This window comes from Dermochelys coriacea, chromosome 7 (assembly GCF_009764565.3).
Source record: "Dermochelys coriacea isolate rDerCor1 chromosome 7, rDerCor1.pri.v4, whole genome shotgun sequence".
NCBI lineage: Eukaryota > Metazoa > Chordata > Testudines > Dermochelyidae > Dermochelys > Dermochelys coriacea.
Genome location: NC_050074.1, coordinates 105,730,826 through 105,754,862, shown reverse-complemented (window position 1 = coordinate 105,754,862; position 24,037 = coordinate 105,730,826). Strand labels below are relative to the sequence as shown.

General features: G+C 40.7%; 1 protein-coding gene across 5 annotated transcripts in view; it reads left to right on the top strand.

Moving 5' to 3' along the window:
* The window catches only part of LOC119859100 (phospholysine phosphohistidine inorganic pyrophosphate phosphatase), a 161,881-nt gene that overhangs the window by 114,365 nt on the left and 23,479 nt on the right, over window positions 1–24,037 (top strand). Inside the window, exon 7 of one of the 5 annotated variants that reach the window (XM_043519591.1) lies at window positions 21,744–23,101. The exons of 2 other annotated variants lie outside the window; for them this stretch is intronic. In XM_043519591.1, coding sequence (XP_043375526.1) covers window positions 21,744–21,804 — 61 coding nt within the window. In that variant the 3' untranslated portion in view covers window positions 21,805–23,101. Of the gene's footprint in view, window positions 1–5,450; window positions 5,583–18,464; window positions 20,200–21,743; window positions 23,102–24,037 lie in introns of those variants that run through there. 2 more of the 5 variants (XM_038410786.2, XM_038410785.2) reach the window with 2 other exon arrangements.

Sequence of the window (24,037 nt, the reverse complement as noted above, 5' to 3'; positions counted from 1 at the left end):
CAAGCTACTAGAGTAGCTTCTGTTCAAAGTTGTGAGGTGCTACCTTCCCCGCAGGACTGAGCATGTTCTTGTGTCAGTGCTCCCTGCCCATAATGGACTGGGGAGATATAGCAACTTCTTTTAAAAAAGCAAACTGTTAACCAGATGGAGTGTCCCCTAGTGGTTTCCAAGCCAGGTTCCTTGTCCAGCCAGTCCCAGTCTCTTTCCCTGCCCCAACTCCATGTGCAGTTGCGGTATTTCCCCCACAGCTGGCTCCCACTCACTCCCATGAACCCACCTTCGCTTCCCTCAGTGGCTTCCAGTCCCTGTCTTCTTGCCTATCAGTCGCAGCCTTCCTTCCCCACCCCTGCTTTCCAGTCTCGGTCTCCTTGACCAGCCAGTCACCACCATTCCTCCCAACCAGCTTCCAGTCCCAGGCTCTTTGACCAATCAGCTCCCAGTGTCCTGCTACTCCCAGTCAAGTTTCTCTATCCCCACACTCCAGTCCCAGTTTCACTAGGCTTTTTCTCCCAATCTTCTCCTTTCCCTCCCTCCTAGTCTGTCTCTCGTCCCCTCTGCTTTCAAATCAGATGTCTTGTTCTTGTATGCTGCCTGGATGTTTGCCTGCAGGTCATTGAGAGCACAGGAGAGACAGGCTCAGTTTCTGTGCCCAGCCCCAGCCTGGCCCACAATAGCCAGTACAGGGAAAGTCCCCCTTTTAGCCCTGGACTGGAGCCTAGTGCATGTTCAGTCTGGTCAGCACTAGGATCTGTGAGGGGATGGAGCCTCAGTTATGACAGAATCTTTGGAGATTTTAGCTGCTAAACTCTGTCTCTTCTGAGCATGTGCAAACTGAGATTTTTTCAATGGCTTATAATTTGGCTAAATTTGGGTGGATTTTCACAGGAACAGCAAAAGATACATCCCTAAAATAAAGAAACATCCAGGCCAAATTTCATGTTCCTCCTCCAGAGCCTGGGGTCACTAGCGTTTCTTAAAGAAAAGGTTATCAGGATTTTTTAACATGGGCAACACAACATATTTTTTCCTACCCTTGTTCTTGGAAACAGCTAAACCAAAAAATCAGCTTAATTCAGACACCCGGCATGGAAAATTTCTGCAAGGTTATATGCGTGGTTGCATCTAAAGATCTGCATGGTTATATGCATGGTTGCATATGGTTATATGGATGGTTGCATCTGAAGAAGTGGGGATTTTTACTCCCGAAAGCTTATGCCCAAATAAATCTGTTAGTCTGTAAGGTGCCACTGGACTCCTCATTGTTTTTGCATGGTTATATTTTGGCAAAGTTGTAAGCAATTGTAAATATGACCCTATAATGGAAAGTGTCTGGCAACCTTAACAGTAGACAGTTCAGCCAGCCACACCTAGGAAAATCTGTTGTTTTGCAAGAAATCAGAGGCATCGAAAAGAAAACGAGAGTTTTGTCTTGGGAGGTTAAAATAGTCATTGATTTGTGCCAAAAAAGAGCTTAGATGATCCACAAGCCATGGAATCAGCTGAAGTCAGATAGCTTGTTGGAAACCATGATGCTAATGATCGCAGCAATATTTATACTTCTCTACATAAATAAATAGCAAGAAACTACAGTAAAAGTTAATTATAGAGATGGGAACCAGCAGGAAAGACAAGCTAGAGTCATTGGGTCAAATCTATCTGTGGTATAACTCCATTGACTGCAAAGGCAATAAACCAGGAATAAATTTGTTCTATTGAGATGAATTGTCTTCCTCTTTTAAAAAGAAAAGGAGTACTTGTGGCATCTTAGAGACTAACAAATTTATTTGATCGTAAGCTTTCATGAGCTACAGCTCACTTCATCGGATGAAGAGAGCTGTAGCTCACGAGCTTATGCTCAAATAAATTTGTTAGTTTCTAAGGTGCCACAAGTACTCTTTGTCTTTTTGCGAATACAGACTAACACGGCTGCTACTCTGAAACCTTCCTCTTTTATATACCGTTTAAAGAGGAAAGATCTTAATGTGAAATCTGTTCATATAGAAAGAAACAGCCATCCATAATTAACATATATGCTCTCTCTGTGTGTGCGTGTAATCATTACAGTGTTTTCAGAATCTTATTTACAACAGCCCAATATCTGTTGGAGAATAAATTCCTTGTTTATTTTATATTAGCAATTCCAGTAGGTAATAATGATATATTACAGCAGTTACTGTATTACTTGTTTCTCTACTCCATTTCTTTGGATTAATAACTAAATTCCAGATTTTTAAATCAGTGATACTTGCATGCCAAAATATTATTACTTCACATTTCTTGGTGATATGGTTCTACAAATGTGAACAAACCAAGTAAGAAAACTAGGGGTCACCACTGGAGGATTTTGATCCACATTGTGTGTCCATGCACTAAGTTAATGCCTCAAAGATGCACACAGCAATAGTAACATTATGACTGTCTATGAAAATCTAGGGTCAGATCCTGCAGTCCCTCCTGGGCCAAATCCTCAAGTCCTTCCCTAGCTTTCATTCAATTCTTGCTCAACATTATCAACCAAGGGAGGAAGCTGAACTATAGGAGCTATCACGGGGTAACACCTGAATAAGGACTTCAATATTTGGCCCATTGACTTTCATGTGAGGGTAGCCTGAATAAGGAATACAGGACTGAACTCTTACGTGGATAAAAATACAGCAATTCACTGTAGAATACCTTAGTGTTCCAGGTGGTTGGTGAGAATGTTCCACTTTGTGCTTCTAACTCTGGTTAAGTGACTATTGCAGATATTTTGCAGTCATGGTAATATAAACAAAAGAGCTTGTTTAATGGTAGAGTAACACTTAAAAAAAAAAAGTGTTAGTCCTAACGGGATTAGCCATTTCCATATTCCCTGCAGTGTTTAGACATGGTTTTCACAATCATTTTGTTCTCTGCATTCCCGTGTTTTGACTGGTAGCTTCCAAGGATCACATCATACGTGATTTTGTTACTTAATATATTATGTACATATTCAAAAAATGATTGACTATGTAAACGTGAAGAAAATAAATATTGTAAAGTCAGTAGCAAAGGGGTTCTTGTATGTAGTAAAAGAGGTAGTAATGACCCTGATGAAGTCAGTGAATGATGTTCAAGAGAAACTGTGATGAGCAGTACTAAATGGAAATTGGATCTTCATATTTGACTTTAAGTCTTGATGCTATAATGTATGTGAAATATGAGTGTATACACATGCATCAAACTGGCTCTCTCAGTTCCTTATTATCATCTTTACAACACTACAGACAGGCTCAAAGACATATTAAAACGTTAGAAACAGAAAAATGGCACCTTCTTATTATCTATTCCCATGAGTAACAGTCTGAGATCTGTCCTGCTTGGTGAACTCATGTTGGTGTCAGGTGGGAAAGTCAATGGGATTTGTCCTCTGAAATAACGTATACACTTGAAAATCCCATTTATCAACTGGATTCTGCACAAGGACTGAGAGGAGATCATAGCTCTCTGTGTCACAAGTACTCATGTTACTAACAGACACCAGGTTTTACTCCTTAGCACTGCTGAGCCAGGGAAAGCTCTGGGAAAGTGAGCCGCATTCTGTCCTGACTTATGCATTGTCAGCTGAGGTCTGATTGCAGAATCTTTGTTACTGGTGATGGTGCACAAAACAGACTGATTTTCACAGGCCAGGCTGAGTTTCCATCACCAGAAAAACAATCAGCTTCTGACACATAGCCTGATTCTGCCTGATTTGGAAATCTTGGAGAGAGGAAACCTGGAACCCCCACCACCACTCAGGTTCCAGAAATTTTCTCCTAGAGATGGTGCTGCCTACAGCACAGATTTAAAAAGCCCCATTATTATAATGTATGCTCTGACACGTTTTAATCAAGCCCAGGTGACTCCAAGGTTTCTATCTGTTTCTCATTTACTGAAGAATATTATTACCGTAGGGAACATAAATATCAATAATAATGTTGCCTTTTGGGAAACACAGAATTGAGGCAGTTTTGTTTAAAATATTAAATCACTGAAAATACTGAACGTGGGTTCAGTCACTGCAAAGTCAGGAACCAGCCAATCAAATTCTCATAGAATCTGGCCAGATCCTCAGCGGGTATAAATTAGCACAGCACCTACCCTGGGCTGGTATAAATTGATATATTATTATTTATTAGTATTGCTGTAGCACCGAGGAGCCCTAGTCATGGACCAGAACCGCGTTGTGTTAGGTGCTTTGCAAATGTAGAACAATGAGATGATCTCTGCCCAAAAGATCTTACAGTCATAGCTGTATGCCTTCAGCCAGCATAAATCAACCTAGCTACATAGATTTATATCCACTGAGGATGTGGCCAATTGTTTTCAATTTTAGTGTGTGCTGAGGGAGGTGAGGTTGCTAAATGGAACATGAACTGATGAAACCTACCCAGGCATTTAGAACCTGTATCTGATCTTAATGTGTGCAAAATTTGCATGCTTAAAAATAATAAAGCAACCACGATGTCAAGGGTGATCGGCCTAAGGGCTGGAAAAAGTCATAACAAGAGGAAGGCCACAGGTCTTCAGCAGGGTGCCCTATGAAGTAGAAAAGCTAGTCTACTACGGAAGCAACGAGATGCAGTCTGAGGAGCAGCCAGGAGAGGGAGGACATATTCAAACAAAAAGAAAAGGAGTACTTGTGGCACCTTAGAGACTAACAAATTTATTTGAGCATAAGCTTTCGTGAGCTACAGCTCGCTTCATTGGATGCACCTGATGAAGTGAGCTGTAGCTAACGAAAGCTTATGCTCAAATAAATTTGTTAGTCTCTAAGGTGCCACAAGTACTCCTTTTCTTTTTGCGAATACAGACTAACACAGCTGCTACTCTGAAACCTGTCATATTCAAACAGTTCTTCACCTCTTGCATTCCACTGCTCCCCATTCTTGGGACCATCAATCCCTTCTCCCAGCAGCCCTTCATCAAAGGAAGGTCAACTCAGGTGGTGGGAAAATAAATAGGCTCAACACCTTGTTCTCTAGGACAATTGCCTTTGTTCATATAAACACTTGGGGGGTATGGGCCACCTACTCTACCACTAGAGTGTTGTGGGGAACTTCCTCTTCCCTGACTGACACTGTGTTGTGGAAAGGTCTCTTTTCTCCCTCAATTACCATAACATCACGGTGGCCCCTTTCCTTCTCTCTCCAAGTGTTGTTGTGTAATGAGATGTCACCAAGTACTAGTTGCTATGGGGTTTCTTTCCTTCCTTGCTCAAGTATCTGATGGCCCTCCTTTCTTCTCCCTTAATGCTGTAATGTTGTGAGCCTTCTTGCCCCCATTGCTGTGTTTTTTGTGAGGTCTCCTTCCTTCCCTCCAGCACTATTGTGTGGCGAAGTCTGCTTTAACCCTTCCCCACTTCACACACACATTGCTATTCTGTTATGCACTTTCCTCCTCCCCCTCCCTATTGCTGTTGTGTATTGTGGTCTTCTTCTTTTCCAAAGGTCCTCTTCCCTCATCTCCCTGGCTGACCTCTGGAACGGTGATGCCCTCCAGGCCTCATTCCTGCTGGACTGATGTTCGTACCCTTCCTCACAGAACATTTATTATTCACGCAGAAGAGTTTTCTTATATGTACCTCAGTTTTAATGCAGTTTGTATGTTGTTATTCAGCTTTGCATATTGTTTTGAGTTCTGTGTTCTTTAAACAAATACATTCTTGCAAAAACATTTGTAAAAGATATTATTTACTGCTCTTGTAGGAATGTATCAGTGGGTGGCATAATAATAGTAATATAATAACACAAGAATCACTTCCCACACTGTTGAAATGCAGTCAGCTCTGGTGCTGTCTAGTAGTTCACATTAACACTACGTAATCATATGGATTGACAGTGAAAAAGAGAACTTGCAGAAAGAATGTAATTGAATAAGCAAGCAGGTTATTTTTGTAATAATTATTTCATAAATTGTTTGCACAGTACTTTTCATCTAAAAAGCTCCAAAACCATTTTACAAGCTTTGCATTTAAGGTCACTTCACCCCTCACTGTAATGCAGCTTCCTCTAAGGTAGAATGTAGCGACTTTTGCAATGCTGCATAACAACAATATACAATTGTTTAGGCCCATAAGTGAAATTGCAGGGGTTATAAAATGATCATGCCCATACGTTCCAGCTGTTAACCATATGATCAGAGTCATTCCCTTCAGCCATCTTTAAATCTACTCTCTTCTAAGCACCACCTACATCTGTCTACCCCTGAAAGTTAGATTTTTTTCCCTTGCTGAATTATATGTACAATGCACACCTTGTGCTGTGAGTAAAAGATCTATTGAAAAAACATTACCCAACTGAAAAAGTATGTGCCTACGATTAGGATTACATAATGAATGTAAGCACTAAAAAGTGTCTCAGACCACTATATTGTACCATAACTGTGTCCTATTTCCTTTATTCTTATTTGGGAAAATGGACATTAAATCCAATGTGGAGTGGGTTTTGTTCTACTTCCCTGAGCTAAAAAAAGAAGAAGGATAAATAGAGACAAGTCCTTTACTGAAATGTTATAAAAATATTTCAAAGTGTGCCAGAACTAAATATCAGTTTTTATTGGTACTGAACTTGCCAGGAAATACTGCTTTAGTGACCCCACCAGCATATGTGCAGAAGTGGCAGGTCTGGAAGTAAGTCAGTTTTTAAAAAAGAGAAACTATAAGGAAGATGTGCATTCTGACTTTTTTGAACGATGAATACCTAACGTTACATTTTACTTGTAAGAAGCATTCAGATGTATGTTGTCTTTCAGAGAATGATCACGTTACACGCCTTGAGCTTTGCCATAGTAGCAGAGGAAGGGAGAGTACAAAGGTTATGGAAAACAAAACATTAATTTTCTTGACCAGCTGTGTTACAAGCAAAGTTAAGCTTATTTATAACCATGGCATACTGTTCATAAATCAAGCCTGCTATCCAGCAATGCATTTAATGAGAGCTATTAAATTATTTCATGATGTACTCATCATTACCATCTGATAAAAAACAGAACTCTCTCCCAGGACCTGGACTTTCAATTGCAGCTTTATATTTGTGGAAGGAGGTGGAGGGGAAACAACTCCTAGATAGTGTCAAGTATGTTCAAAGGTCTGTAAAGAGAACACTATGTATGGGAGAAGTGATAATCCTGGTAAAATCAGGCTTGAATTTTCTCAGCTTTCAGTAAGAATGATGGGTCAGTAAAATGAATAGGTATTTGGTTTTATATAATCCCTTTCATATTGAAAATGCCTGATTCTTATCTCACTTTCAGCAGTATAAATCAGGAGGGACTCTGCTGAGGTCAGTGTAGTTACACTGGTATAAGAGAGGCTGGAATCAAGCCCAAGGTATACAAAAGAAGCTGAAAAGTTGAAAGTAGTCCACTCATGAGCTATGCACATTGTTTATGCTTGAAAAACAGGAAGCATATGCTATTTGAATTAAAGTCAAAGGGACAGATTAAAGTCAAAAGGACATATTCTTATCTCAGATGCACTGGTGTAAATCCAAAGGAGCTCCATTGACTTCATCATCACTAAAGTCAAGGGATTTCTTTCAGATTTACACTGGCATAAGTGAGACTGGAATCTGGCCATGATTTCACATTCGTTGCCTCTCCTGTACACACAAGCACAAACTACATGAACTAGTGGGACCATGTGGTCAGGAATACAGTCCACAAAGAACATAACAGTTTGCCAATCTGTACACCCTATGCTCCAGCTCAGCTTTTAATAGTGTAATATGGTTCAGTAATGGAATAGTTTAGAGAGTCCATAGTCATTTGGATTTCTGCCAGCTTTCCAAATAAGAGAAGTCATTGCCAGTTGCTGCACAGAACTCTGCAAGAACCCCTTTTACAAGTGCATATTGAAGCACTGAAATCATGGGGCAGCTAATTTATATGAGAAGGTTTTATACTAAATCAATGGTAAGGTCATTGTTGCCTAGAGGCTTACCCCTGTATCAGTGCTTAATTGCTAATCAGAGACTGAATTTAGCAATTTTCATTATCTGATACTTTCCATCTCTGTCAATAAAACTGGAGAGGTTTATGTTCTATAACTGAGATGTTTCTTTTACCCAAATTTGTGAGAAGGTCTAGAACTCGGTCATTTCTCATTATGCCATTTCAGTGTTATAAACAGTGGCTGTTATTTAGTTACAGTCCTGCAACTCTGAACATGGTAGGAGGGAGTAATTCATTATTTTGGAACGTGGACCAGATTCTGATCTCAGTTATTCTGAAATTACACAAGTGTATCACCACTGACCTTAATGGTATTCCTGCAGGTTTAAAACAGAGTAACTGAGGTCAGAATCTGGCCCTGTGATTCTGCAACCCTCTCCAATTTGAAAGTTCTCTTGCATGTAACTGCTCCAGTGACCTGCTCCACCATTTTGAATTGTTTAATTATTTTCAGTTTCTCAAGTCTGTATTTTGTCAATGGTACCTTGAGGGCAGCAGCAGTTTGAGGTTGTGTGCGAGCTTGTGAGCCACTTTAAATTGTTTGATTTCATGTTCCAAGGCCAAATGTTTTCAATGGAAATTTTTTTTCTTCATCCAGATAGTATGGGTATAGTATATAGTCAGTAAGCATTTCATTTTTGACAGGTTTCAGAGTAGCAGCCGTGTTAGTTTGTATTCGCAAAAAGAAAAGGAGTACTTGTGGCACCTTAGAGACTAACAAATTTATTTGAGCATAAGCTTTTGTGAGCTACAGCTCACTTCATCAATGAAATGAGCTGTAGCTCATGAAAGCTTATGCTCAAATACATTTGTGAGTCTTTAAGGTGCCACAAGTACTCCATTTCATTTTTGTAACTTAGAAGAGATTTTGACCTTACAGATGCTGTTGGCCATCTTCAGCAAGGGTTTATTGCATATGGTTTATGAGGAAGTTATTGTAGTTAATTGTTTGATTTATTTCTTCTTAGGTATTTGTTTATAAGGCTCCTATCACATGGTTTGTTTGTTTCTCTGTTCCTTCTGCTTACAAGGGAGTGTGAATTTACAGCTGGAGGGAGTTTGTTTGTTTGTTTGTTTGTTTTTCATTATAACCATCATTTGTGAGGAAAGACTTTGTGGCAGAGGCATGTCTTCAGGCTTGGGTATAGTCTGTTTTCTTCCAGCAAGTGGTTCCATAGTCAGGATCCCACAACAGAGAATGCTCTTCCCCATGTGCCTGATAATGTAACCCTGTGACTCTCCAACTACATCATCCTCGTGGAATTGTGCTGTCTTGAAGGGTTATAGACTCATAGATATTAAGATCAGAAGGGACCATTATGATCATCTAGTCTGACCTCCTGCACAATGCAGGCCACAGAATCTCACCCACCCACTCCTAGAATAAACCTCTCACCTATGTCTGAGCTTTTGAAGTCCTCAAATCATAGTTTAAAAACTTCAACGTGCAGAGAATCCTCCAGCAAGTGACCCATGCCCCATGCTACAGAGGAAGGTGAAAAACCCCCAAGGCCTCTTCCAATCTGCCCTGGAGGAAAATTCCTTCCTGACCCCAAATATGACGATCAGCTGAACCCTGAGCATGTGGGCAAGATTCACCAGCTAGATAGATACCCAGTGGTCTCTGAAGTAGCTAGGTCCCAAACCATTAAAAGCTTGGTGGAGTTCTTCTCAAGGTGTCAGATCAAACACTCCGCAACGTGCATGGGACAGTTCACACCTCTCAGAGCTATTCTTTCAGGATCTCTGAACACTCTGGAAGACATGAATGTGTCAGTTTACACCTGATTCGTGTTTCTGAGGTTTTCTTTGTAACCTAAAATGTAAGGAAAATATTTTGTAATGAAAGCTTAAATTCTGATGCACAAGTCTATGACAAGGATATTCTACTGCTGCAGGAACTCAGGTTTATGATCAACAGTGCTGAAGGCTGCAGAGAGATCTAGCACTTTCAGCATAGAGATTTGTTTCCTGTCCAAAATTAAAATGTATAGTGTAACAGTAACAGCAAGCCCATTTTTGTGTCATGGGCTCCTTTGACACCTGCTTGTGCAGGATCCAAGATGTTGGCAGAGGATAGATGCTGGTAGAGCTTGGAAGCTATCACCTTCTTGATGACTTTGGCAAGAAGAGGGGAGTTGGCAATTGGGGGGTCTCTGGCTAGGTGATTTGGCATTAAGTGTAGAGTTCTTCAGGACTGGTTGGTCTGCTACATTTTTAGAGGATCAGTAGCTTGTCTTCTTTGAAGGAAGCATTCAAATGTTCTCTGTCATCGTGGGGGTTAGGTTTTGTTTGTAAGACTTCAGCAGCCAAAAGGGCCCGGAGTTCTTCTCCCAGGACGTGGGAGGGACATTTTTCAGAGGTTTCAGGGTTTGTCTCTGGGATATTAGTTCAAATTCCATCAAGCCAGGTGGGAGCTTGGATGTGTGTTTCTGATATTGGTGTGGTTACCTCTTTCTCATCAAGGCCTCCTTTGATTTTGTCTGTGAAGTAGCATAGGAGGTCTTTCAGTGGGCAGGACTTCCTCATGTGTACATGTCTGAGTTGATTTCAAGTCAATTCGCCAATTTACTCCACAGAATAGTTCTGCAGCTTTGGTTTGGGTGATGCAGTTGTGTGTGAGAAGAAGATTCCTTTAGCATCCTTTATGGCTGCAGTCTGTGTATGCAGGTGAGCTGTTCATGTGCTGTAGCAATTTAGCTTATGTGCCCTAGGCACTCCAGTCCCGTGCTCTCATGATTCAGTCTCCATAGTTTGTCAGAGAATCCTGGTGAGCTGCCAGAGTGTGTGGGTGAAGAGGTAACCTGGCAACTGCCTCATCAGTGGTTTGGGTCTGCAGCTGATTCTAGTGTTTCACAAGCTTATCAATGCCTGAGTCTGTCAGAAGGGTGGTTTTGCCCACCAAGGTCTTCTGGAAAGTTTCTGAACTTTGGGAGTAAAGTGGTTTGGTTGGTTCAGTGACAGGGTGAGGAGGTGGTGTTCTACTTAGGGGGATGGTTATTACTAATATTACAGCAGCTCCTAGGATCCACAATCAAGGACCTGGGCCCCATTCTGTGAGGTGCTGTACTGACATGCAACAAGAATACAGTGCCTGTCCCAGAGAGTTCACAGTCTAGATATAGGACCAGATGCAACAGGTGGATGAAACAGGCAAACAGAGGTGTGGAGGGAAGACAAGGTAAGAGAAAGTGAGGACCTATTCTTGCTACCTGCCTAGTTATCAGCAGCTGGCAGCATTCTGTGGGCATCGTGGCAGAAGAGACAGTGGTGTGTTGTCTTTGCTTCTGGGCACTAGCCCCCAACTGAAGATAAGGACTAGTGTGGAAATAACATATTTCTTTGCCTTTTTCACTGCTTATTGACTTATGCTTGAAGCAGGGAATAGAACATGTAGAAAAAAAATCAGAATGATGGAAGAAAACTGATTGGTCATAAATAAAATCTCCCCAGCTTTTACTTAATGGAGCACACACCAAAACAAAACAAAAAAAACCGCAACCTAACTGAATGTAAAGTATATAATTGCTTGTGGCTGTAATCACTCCAAAGTATCATATTTTCCTCAGCCTGCATGGGTTGAAAATGCTCTTCAGCATAACAGTGCCACCGTAGTTTAGGGTCTGTCAGCCTTTCCATTATAACCCCCAATTTTCAGATTAGTGATTTAGTCACACACAAAAAAAAGGTGCTCTGGGCAGAAACACAAATGTGCGCTCAGGATTCTAGACAACACTTATTCTTGAAGAGTTATAAATCTATCACCTTATTTACAAAAAAAAATAGTGTAAGAATTTAGAACTCCTGAAAGGAGGGTTGACAGCCCTGGAGGCCGCAGTCCTAACCTTAACCGCACAAGAGGTATAGTGCAGGTGGGAGCAATGCAGTCTTCCCTGCAAAAGTGCATCAACTGTGACCTGTAGGGAGGAAAAGGTACAGCAGTCTCCATACCAAAGCAGTCTCTCTAATGATGCTGCCATTAAGGGTGGCTAATTGTGAAAGGGACATATGTCTACATGGACTAGACTGAGAGCATCTACAGCCAGTAGATGGTCACTTCTGATGCAGGCTGGAGTTGAACTAGTGATCAAGCAATGAGAGCCTGTTAATCCACTTATCATTCTACTGACCCTCTTATGCCATCAGGTTTAAAGAAACACTATTAGTAGGTTTATACACTAATACATTTACATTTCTATAGTCCACTAGGGAGCATTCTCTAGATTCTACAACTCTTTAATTAGGGTAGGATTTTGTTTTTGGTTGGTTACCAGAATTATTTTATGTACCACTGAAATAAAGTCACCACTAGGGTGGAACACAATAAATGCCCAATAGCGCACAGCAAAGGACAGGAGATTAAAAAGATGTCCAGCTAAAATGGGGGAGATTAGGGAGGAAGATTGCAACTATGCAAATTGGACTTTGGCCCCACACTTGTAAAAGGTGCTGCAGGATATTCAATGACCACCCGTGATCAGGACGTTAGTTTTGTATCTCATCTGAAAGGAGTCATCTACAGCTTCATGGTACCCCTAACAGAGTGTTGAGTTATTCCTAAGCATTAATTTAGGGCTTGTCTTCACTAGCAAATAATAATTTTAACTGGGGTAAAGTTAGCTTGATTCACTCTAGCATTCACCATGACAAGCTGACATGAAGTTACATGACAGCCCCTGTCTACGTTGATTGCTGGCCCTTGTTAGTTACCCTGACTCCTCAAGGTCAACTTCTAATGCAGCCTAACTTGCAAGTGAAGACACGCCTTTAGAGAGGAGAATGTCATCTACTGATCCACCAACGCCATCTCATCCTCTCCCGGGCTATCTTTATTGGACACCATTAAACAAGTTTTAGAATGCTAAGCTAAAGGAAAGGGAAGTGAATCACTGTAAATGCATTCAGAGCACTTCAAAGGTCTGATTAAAAATACACAAAAGTCAAGAAATTAGGAATTCTTTTTGAAGCCAGTTCTCAGCTAATGCAGCTATGCCAGAGTTTTGCAGAGATTCCCAAACAGTGTGAATCTTAAGGTACAGATTGTCTGACAATTTTTATGCACAAACATGAGTTAAGATAATTTCAGTCTTAACTCTGTTTTCTTGCATGATTTCACTTCAGTGAGACTGCCAGATCTTTAATATTCTCTGAACAGTGTGTGGTTGTTTCGATAGCATAGAAAGTTGTATTTTGTAACAATATTTGATGGAATATAAAATACTACCATGATAAGCACTACCCATGGAGATGACAGAATAAAATTCAATGGACAGTGATGGAGACAGAGTTGGGTGAGGGACTACAGCTAGTTCAAACATGGATGGAAAGCATAAATGCTAAGTCCTAGTTGTGGTAGCGTCAAAGAAATAGCATTTCTAACAGCTTTACCATCCCAGATTCAGGGTCAGAGGGCAACAGGGTGAGAATCCAGATCCCACTGGAATCAATAGGAGTCTTTCTACTGATTTCTCTCAACTTTGGAGCTAGGTAAAAATTCGAGGTTGGTAGTTTATATGGTCTCGGGCAGTTATCAGTAACTTTATTGTGGTAAATTTGGGGGAATAAGTTATCGCTAAAATCAAGAAGTCACGGGTTTTTCAGAAACCAATTTACACTTGTAAAGCCACATGTCTGCTCTGTTTAAGAAGTGGTTTTTTTCCCTGTTTTGGTTTGTATTTTGTTTCTTGTTTCAGTTTTAAAGGCCAGCTCATGCCACCCTGGATGTCCACCATCTGAGTCTTTCTTCCATATGTATTCCCTATTGGCTGTGTGTGTGTGTCCAAATTTCAGAGGTCCCACATGGCCCTTTGGGTGATTCTTATTTCCCTTCCACCACCACCACCACCCCGCTCTCCATCATCCAAACTGATTGTCCTGAACATATTATAACAAAGTAAATGCTAAGCATCTGCCATCAGTCTGGTCCTGTGTCTCTGCACAGAACTCCTAATGAGCTTCACTCACATTCTCTTTAGTTCTTCACAGTATTGTGGTGCTGGTCCCTCAGCACTCACAATAAAGTTGTCTCAGCTGTTGACTTTTGTGCTTGCTCGTTCACCTAGTGACTCTCACTGGGTCTCATTCACTCACACAGCCCATAAAATTAACAAACTCTGTGACTTTGGTCACAGCCATGGAAGAATCAGAAGCCACGAGGTCATACAGGATTGACTCAGGTTCTTATATATCATTCACTTGTATGTAATTAGATGCTGCCTGTTCTTTTTTTCTGGGGTGGGGTGGGGGGGGAATCAGTTTTAATTCTGTTGTTGATTGTTCACCCAATAAGGAATTACTGCTTATGATAACTAGTGGGGTTAGAAAAGAGATGGGGCTGTTATACTCTAATTTGAGGTTTCTTTATATGGGAGCCATAGCATGGGGAGTGATCTGGAATGGCCTCATCATGCTAATAAAAATATGCGGGAGGGGTAGGACTGGCTCCATCCCTTCCAGGCAAGTGCCTTTGGTCTCCTCTACCTGGTGTGGTCAGCACATTATCAGGAGAACTCAGTACCGTTCACAGCAGGAAAGATGTTCTCCCCAGATTTTCTATCAAGTCCATCAGTTGCTAAGGTCAGCAGTGTTAATTTGTAAAGGTTGGTTTGGGAACTCGTACTAATGACCACTTATTTGGGTTGTGAAAATACAGCTGCAGCCTTCTTCCCCAATAATGATGGGTTTATTGAGTACATAGACAGTAGAGCAGGAGGAAGGTATGAGAGCATGTTTATGTTCATGTTCTTTTTCAATGGTATTTTCTTGTCTTATTCAATGAAGAAAAAAAAACATTATTAACATTGAGTGGGACAACTGAGCATCCACTGAGCATCCAACTGAGCTTGACCATCTGCCTAAAGTCTCAATTAAAGGGACCACTTTCAGGCCTGAGAAGCTAGTTCAGTCTCCCATGCCCATTCACTTTTCGATGGTCTTTCTGCAGAGTCTGCCAATAAGGGTGCCAATGATTCTGATGGCTTTAGTGTTCACTGAGCTCTGGACAGAGACCCCCAACTCATTTCATGTATTTCCTGCCATCCAAGCAGGTAATAATGACTAGGCCTGAATTAGAACTATTGACCTAAAGGGTAAAAATTCTGTACAATCTATGAACTATCCAGTTCCTCAAAATGTCTAGTCCTTGAAATTTTACCTTACAGCATTTGAGCCACAGTGGCTCTTACAAAACACAGTCCACAGATCGAATAAGGCACTGAACCAGAGTTTACCAGAGTAACTAGATTGGAATTCAGGGCATATCTGACTAGTAGTTTTGTGCCTACAACAAACTGAAAGTGCAAATGGTAGTTCTTGAAAACTGAACTCCTGTTTGTGCCTGAGCCCCAGCTGGAAATCAGCCCCTTAAAGTACAGAGATATTTTTAAGTGTACACCAAAATATTATAAACTTGTTTTACTAAATTTCCATCATGTTTGAGCATCATGATTTGAAACTGAACTCCATCTTAAATGGTGTTGGGTTTGCATTCCATCAAGGAGAGACTATGGGAAAAGGAGCGCAGAGAGAGAGATGGACGGAGAAAAACTTTGACAATATAAATGTAGAATCTATACTGTATACAGATTATCTGCTTGCATCACCCCAGCATTGATTTTGGTGTTGTTTTTTAATTGAAACACTCTTGGGACAGGAGAAAAAAAAAAGGTAGTCAAATATAGGAAACCGGAACCCCCAAAGCAGTCTAGAGGTTGCAGCATCTTCACATTCTCTTGGTGATTAGCGGGGTTATTTTAAGATAGAGATGTACTTGGTTTTACCACAGTTTTGTTGATGACTATAAAGTAAGGTTTCATAATTTCTTTAAATAGCAGAGGGTCGTGTGGGCAGCTGCTGCTGTTGCTGCTAGATCTGTGGGTTTGAAGATTTTCACAATGTGTGGGTATTCACCTCGCTTCATTTTTGGAAGCTGAATCAATATTTTGTTAAGTTTCACAGCAGAAGTAGACTTAAGAGATCAGCATTTTTCCTTCACACTAAGATTCCTCAGTCTACACTAGATTTGAGTTAGGCCTCCTCCTTGGGACTTACCCATGACTCTGGCTTACAAAAACCTTTCAGATTTGGTCACACAAAGCAACAGGGCTAATCAGTGAAACATTTTAATGTGTAGGAGATCAGGGCTTGGACTTTGAGAGGACGGGTTCCAGACTTCATGGAATGGAAATACAAGCTTCTTTCCTACAGATTTTAGTGAGAGGTGATGGTCATCATGGATGCAGCTGAAGATTTTTTCAAAGCTTTAAGATCTTTAAAAGTAGTTGCCAATGGGGAATTATCATCAAATGGAGGTGTTTCTACTGGGGTCCACAAAGATCAGTACTAGGCCTAAATAACAAGGGGTCCTTGTGGCACCTTAGAGACTAATAAATTTATTTGGGCATAAGCTTTTGTGGGTTAGAACCCACTTCATCAGATGCATGGAGTGAAAATACAGGAGCAGGTATAAATACATGAAAGGATGGGGGTTGCTTTACCTGGTGTGAGCTCAGTCTAATGAGATAAATCAATTAACAACAGGATACCAAGGGAGGAAAAATAACTTTTGAAGTGGTAAGAGAGTGGCCCATTACAGACAGTTTACAAGAAGGTGTGAGTAATAGTAGGGAGAAATTAGTATTGGGGAAATTAAGTTTAGGTTTTGTAATGATCCAATGACTCCCAGTCTCTATTCAGGCCTAATCTGATGGTATCCAGTTTGCAAATTAATTCCAGAACATTTTCATCAATGATCGTAGAATCATAGAGATGGAGGGCTGGAAGGAACCTTGAGAGGTCATCTAGTCCAACTCGTGCCCCAAGAACCGTCAAACCGCTCAATCTTCTGTTCTCAAGAGTAAACATGCCCAGTTTTTTAACCTTCCCTCATACGTCAGGTTTTCTAAACCTTTTATCATTTTTGTTACTCTCCTCTGGACTCTCTCCAGTTTGTCCACATCTTTCCTAATGTGTAGTTCCCAGAACTAGACACAGGACTTCAGCTGAGATATCACCAGTGCCAAATAGAACACAATTACCTCCCAAGTTTTAGATATCACACTCCTGTCAATACAATCCAGAATGATATTAACTTTTTTTTGCAGCTGCATCACATTGTTGAGTCATACTCAGTTTGTGATACAATATAACCCCAGATACTTTTTAGCAGTGCTACCACCTAGCCAGTTATTCCCCATTTTGTAGTTGTGCATTTCATATTTTCTTCCTAAGTGTGGTACTTCACACTTGTTGTTACTGAATTTCATCTTACTCATTTCAAACCAGTTCCTCAGTTTGTCAAGGTCATTTTGAAGTCTAATCCTGTACTCCAAAGTGCTTGCAGCCCCTCCCAGCTTGGTGCCATCTGAAAATTTTATAAGAATACTCTCTAATCCAGGTAAAGAATGAAAATATTGAATAGTAGCAACCCAGAACTAAGTGCTGCAGGTCCCCACTAGATACATCCCCCCAGTTTGTAAGTGAACCACTGATAACTATCAGAGGGGTAGCTGTGTTAGTCTGTATCCACAAAAAAAACGAGGAGTCCGGTGGCACCTTAAAGACTAACAGATTTATTTGGGCATAAGCTTTCGTGGGTAAAAAACCCACTTCTTCAGATGCATACATCTGACGTGATTTTTCTTAAGCACTGTTTTTTACCCATGAAAGCTTATGCCCAAATAAATCTGTTAGTCTTCAAGGTGTCACCGGACTCCTCACTGATAACTACTCTTTCAACCCGTTTTGCAGCCCTCCTTATAGTAATTTCATCTAGACCATTTCCCTAATTTGCTTATGAAAATGGCATGTGAGACTGTGTCAATTGCCATACTAAAATCAAAATATATCATGTCTACTGCTTCCCCCATCCACTAGGCAAGTAACCCTGTCAAAGAAGGCAATTAGGTGTTTTGCATCATTTGTTCTTGACAAATCCATGCTGGCTATTCCTTATAATCATATTATCCTCTAGGTGCTTACAAACTGATTGTTTAATAATTTGTTCCAGTATCTTTCTAGGTATCGGAGTTAGACTGACTGATCTATAATTCCCAGGGTCCTTTTGGTTTTAAAGATAGGTTTGCCTTTTTCCAGTTCTCTGGGTCATTACCAGTCCTCCATGAGTTCTCAAAGATAATTGCTAATGGTTCCAAGATTATTTCAGCTACTTCCTTAAATACCCTGGGATGAATTTCATCAGGCCCTGAAAACTTAAATACATCTAACAAATGCTATAGGAGGCTGAAAAGCCTCCAAATGTCAAGGTGATTAACAGACCCAGGCAGAGAGCAAAGGCAAACACCCTGAACCCTTCAGAGAAGTCTTATCAAGCTGCTGAAGGGCAAGGGAAGGGCCAAGTAACACATTCCCCCATGGCTAATCAATGCCCAAAGTATGCATCACATTACAATGGGGCAACAGCACCACTTAGTTAAGATTGAGACTAACTTACTTTCTAGCAGCTGATTTTTCTTAAGCACTGTAAAATCTACATGCTTATTTACATTCCCTAGGAATTCATGTTTCTGAAAGGAAGAGACGGCTGAGCAGGTCCCAAATGGCACAGTACTCCAGACTGTTTCAGTGCCACCCACAACAGTCTTCTCCCAGACCTTTGGACTTTCAGACGAGATCTAGAAATCAAAAAAGTGGACCACCCCTGTCTGCTGCAACACCACCTGCTCCTCCCTCTAAGAAATGCTTTTGATATCTTGGCTGATCCCCTTAGTTTCTAAGCATTGTATGAGATTTATGAAGAAACTATCAAAGTCCAGAGATGTTGTCATCTCGCCTTTCCCTGGTTGCAGGAAATGCACATGTTTTGTTTAAATGGGAGTCATTGCTGAGGAAAGACCTTCTGATAAAGGGGACATTTTGTGCTGAACAGTCAGGCTTGGGCTCAGTCTGATTCTCTTTGCCCAGGAACTCCGTAACTAGGGTTCTGCTTCTGAGAACACCAGGTCTCCTGTACCCTGAATGTTTTGTCCTGGGATTCTGTAGCCACTCTGTTCATGAAGAGAGAGCATCTCTCTCAAAGCATCCTGGGTGATGAAGTACTTAGCCAGTGCCATTCCATTAAGGGAGAGTAGCTTAGGTTCAGTATTTTGAATTTGGTCCCAAAATGAACTAGGAACCAGTGGACTTTGTGAAGCACCAACATAGGTACATGTCAGCATTTGTGGCCAGCTACCTGCTGCACTGATTACAGACATTGTGTGCAGGTTACATTCTACCCCAGGCAGATGTATTCTTTTCAATGTAAGGGTCACTTTTGGCTAGTGGCTTAGTGAGCAGGGGACTTACTTGCCTCCACTGAAGTGTAAGCACTGTATCATCTAAAGCATATATCAGCCTGAACCCAATTAATGGAAAACCTGCATCAGAGAGTTGGATAATGCAAGTAAATCCTGATGTCACTATATATAAGACTTTTCAGGATAACTGTCACTATTTCAGCATCTCTATAACTGTGAAGGGTGGTATTATCACAGTGAATGCTAATATTGTACTAATACTTGATAGCTGGGAGTCCAGTCTGATGATGCAGAGCAGGTTGTGGGGGAAGACCTTTCCCATCCCAGTGCAGAGCTGAGAGCAGGGAATTCCCATGTTGTTGTAAGGTCACTTCTATTAGCCAGTGAGGCCTGGGTGTAAGCACTGTAAAAGAACCCATAAATATTTTTTAAAATAATAGACATTACCTTACAGCAATTCTCCAGTTCTTCTGCGTTGCTCTATATTCAAGCAGCTCTTCATTGTCTGTGTTCCATCCATGGCTTTTCAAGTTAGCAGCTTCATGATTGTTCTTTGTAGTGTATTTAAAATACTTTTAAAATGCTGTGCTTTGCAATTATTTATTAATATCTGCACGGTACCTATGAAGCACATATTTCCGGAGTATCTGGGCTTCAAGAATTGTTATACTCATTAACACACAGGCAAAGTGTGACACAGAGACAAAACTTCATGCCCAAAGTCACACGGAAAATCAGTAGCACAGATGGAACCAGAACCCAATAAATCTGATTCCTACTTTCCAGCTCCAACCAACTGAGCACATTCCCCCATAGGAATTATTTATTTCAGTTAGAATGTCTAACTTCAATTTTCTATTTAAAATCATATATTGTGGTGGCCGTGGTGGTGATTATTTATTTGCATAACGGTAACACTTACATGTTGTCCTTTAATTTTTGTGAGACTTGTTCTCACTTTTTCCCTGGAGACTTCATTCAAGTTTTGGATTTTAAAGACTTGATTCGGAGAGGTTCTGAACACCTTCCATTCCCTGGTACAGAGTGGCTCAACTCCCAGTGAGTTCACCGAGGCAATAATAGCTGCTCAGCATCTCCCCTGAGGTACTGTAGGAGCCCGAGCCCTAAGTGTTTGTAGCTCAGCATTAACTGTGGGAAGAAAAAACATATTGAGCTGAGCAAATCTAGTTGAAAGGCTCACACGCTCTGCTGTTCTGGAACATTAACAATGTAAATGCTGTTTTCATTAGGATTAGTTTTGCTTTGACATTGACAGGATCTTTACTGTTAACATGTGTCGCTCCTTTCATCAACACTTCCTGCACCAAGCCAATGCACTAGCAATGTAAGTGAACTTTGTCAGTGCATTTTTTTCTTCTCCTGAGCACTCTAGCTCTAGAGCCAGATGCTTTTGGTCCATATTATCACTGACACTAGGACAGAAGGAGGTTTGTGGATATGCATTTCAATGCCAGAGACGAGTGTTAATAATAATCAGTGGATAAAGGGAAGCTTTAAATCCATAGCACTGCCGCCACCCGCCATTATTGACAGTGAAATAACAGCTCAGGGCATCATGACCTATTGCAAGATCTTCGTGGGAAATCGCTGAGTATTAAATTTGTTCATATCGACAGCATGTGAGTTACACATAAGGAGGAGTTTTCAGCAGAGGTTCAGAACTTCCCAGATAGTGCGCCAAATCCTCAGCTGGGGTAAATCAGCATGGCTCCATGAAGCCAGTGCAGCTACACCAGTTCACAACAGCTGAGGATCTAACCCTCTGAATCTAAACACTGAGCACTGTGGAAAAATCTCACTGTTCTGCCTCCTGAATTGCAATTTAAAGTCCTGATCCTCCAATATGATTGGTTCAGATGTAACCTTGGGCCAATATGGGACTCCATGCAGGCTTAGAGATCAGCCTTTGTGGCTCAGCCTGCAGGATTGGGACCCAAACAAGAACCTAAGTCTCCACTGCTCCTTTGGGGAGGGGGGGAATGAAATGCCTTAGGTTAGCCCAAAAAATGTGTTTTAAAAAATAATAAGCTTACTTGCCCTTGAATAGCAGTTTAGTTGGATCTTGCTACAGATATTTTTTTTATTGTTTCTTTGCTTACGGCAAGAAGGTGAAGCAATAGTTTGTAATGTTCTCACAGAAATATCTGCTCTTGGCACAAGTGGTTGCTGCAGGGATAGTCTTGGTCATTTCTTACCAATAGGTGTCACTGTGATCAATAGAAACTACTATCAAGAGATTCATGAACATATTTAAGTACAGTATTAGAGAACAAGGTCATCCCAAGTGTGCCTAAATTAGATGCCATCCTAATATCTGCACAGTAAGATCACTGTTGTTTAAAAGCATGCAGAAAGGGGTGGGGATGTCTGTGTGTGTATATACATGCAGACATACACACTTGTAAATTCTGACTCCCTTTGCTAGCATGAATTCAACTCTACAAGATGCAGAGGGAGGAAATAATAGCTAATATATTTTTAAAACTTCTAAAAATGAACCACCTTTTCTCCACATAGAAACCTCACAACTATAAAGTCTAATATTTCTGGATTTTCCCGGGCTGCAAGCAAATGCTGAGAGTCTCACTGGAAAGCTGGGGCTGGTTGGGGACCCCACTTTCCACCGGTATAAACCTCCTATTTCTGTGTGAAGCTGCTTAGAGTTTTGGACTGTTAGAAGTAGGCCTGGCAGAGATGGATTAGTAGTTTGCACTCCTGGTTTGTAATGTCACCACAGACCTTCAGCAAAAATGTAGATCATATCTATCTCACCAGAGCCACAAGATAGAAATACACCCTTAATATATGTGCAGTTTGGGGTCATTTAACACAGGTACCAATAAAAACAAATGCCAAATGAAAAGTGTCATGGCTGCATTCAACAATACAATAGTAAGCCTAATGGCTCTGGAGATCATCCTGCTGCAGTATAGCAAATTGAGAGTTTTAGGGAATGCATCATGTCCCACAGTGATATATTAGATCATTACAGGACATGCCCTGCCCTTTAACCCCATATTGCATAGTTATTAAACTAAAAAAATACACAGCAGTAAAAACATTTAGAGTACTTTATAGAAGGCTGTCACGAAGCATGTGTGGAATGGGCGCACCAACAAATATTCATGAACATTGATTGCATCCCCAAAATCTGCATATCTGTGTGAAAATTGGGTAATTGCAGCTCAGGCTGCTAGTTTCACTTGGGTTGAATATATGAATTTCCTGCTTGCTTGTACAAAATAGGAGTGTCAGATGCATTTTTTCCAAGTGTTCCCATTGCACCCACCTACTGTGAATTAATTCTTTCCCTCCAGCTTGAACCACCAAGTGCGATCTATATTTGGAAATGATCATATAGTTATAAGCAGATCCGGATGAAGGTTCTTCTTCTGTACCGTTAGTGAAGATGATAATTTATGGTGGGGAAGCAATAGGCAATTAACTCAAGCCTCTTACATTGCTGAGCGTTAATGTACTGTGCTATAAGTTAAAATGTTTCATTTAACTTTTCTTTTAATGAGGTTGAGGTCTGTCTCCTTATGATCTAATAAGTCCTTTACACATAAGGACTTAAGTATTCTTTTTTTATTTTTTTACATGCCAAACCAGCATTTAAAGCTACTGTTTAAGCATAGACCAGGAATAAAACAGCACAGAAGATTGATTAGCCTTCCACAGATTTCTCTTTGCCAGTCTTGCAGATCCCTGTAATGTGTTACTTTTCCATATTTTGTAACTAGGTCTAACCACCATAGGAATCCATGAAAGGATTCAGCAAAGTGTGTTAATGGTGCTGTTTCACTCTAATTATAAAGTTATCCTTGGAGGCTTGTTATTTGTAGTGCTATAGGTAATAAAGTCATAAATTAAAAGGGTACTGTTAAATGTGCTTCATAAATTCATCCCATTCCAAGCAAACTTAGGTTGTAGCAGCACCTACATTGTCACTGGCTATGGACGGTGCTATGGAACTTTGACTTTCCTAAGGACTACACTTCCCTCAAAGTGAATGAGAAAGGAGGGAAAAAGCCCCAGCAAAAGTGCTCAGAAAAAAGCAAAACTCACAAACGCAAGAGGATGAAGCAATCAGAAAGCTGATGTTCCCGTTTTCTTTTTCCCCTCCATTTAAAAAGTATAAAACTTTTTCATCAATTTAATATTTTAGAAAAGAAAAGAAATTTACAAATCTCAATCTGATCCTGTGAGGTTCTGAGCGCAAACCCTTAGAGGGTTAGGGGGGAAGAGCCAGAGGGTACAAAATGTTCTGCTGAACTACAATGACTAGCGCTTTTTGGACCTTTATTAGAAATGCAAGTATACACTCTGGCATGACACACACGCACTGTTTTTGATCTCACTTGGAAGAGGTCAGACACCCAGGAACCATAATTTACCTATAGTGGTAAAAAAAATCACATCATCCATCATAATGAACTTGGTGAAGACATTCCAAAGAGAACCATTCCTCATGTGAGTCATCCTTTTGATTTACAGCTGTTGTGTGCGTGTTATGTGTCAGTTCTAGGAGCTATACAGATCCCCTTTAGAAACCTTTTTAACCTCACAAAGGTAGTGCTATCAGGATCTGAGAATGAAATGATTACTATTGTTTATATTACAGCCTGCATTCAGGGACCAGGAGCCCAGGGTGCCAGGTTCAGTACAAACAAGTAGTAAAACGATAGCCCTAAAAAGCATAATATTTCAAATGTCAAGGCTTGGGTGTCTGAATAATACTCCTATTACCAATCATCCACGATAAACTACCATTGGAATATTGATCTGTTATTACATAGCATAACATATAG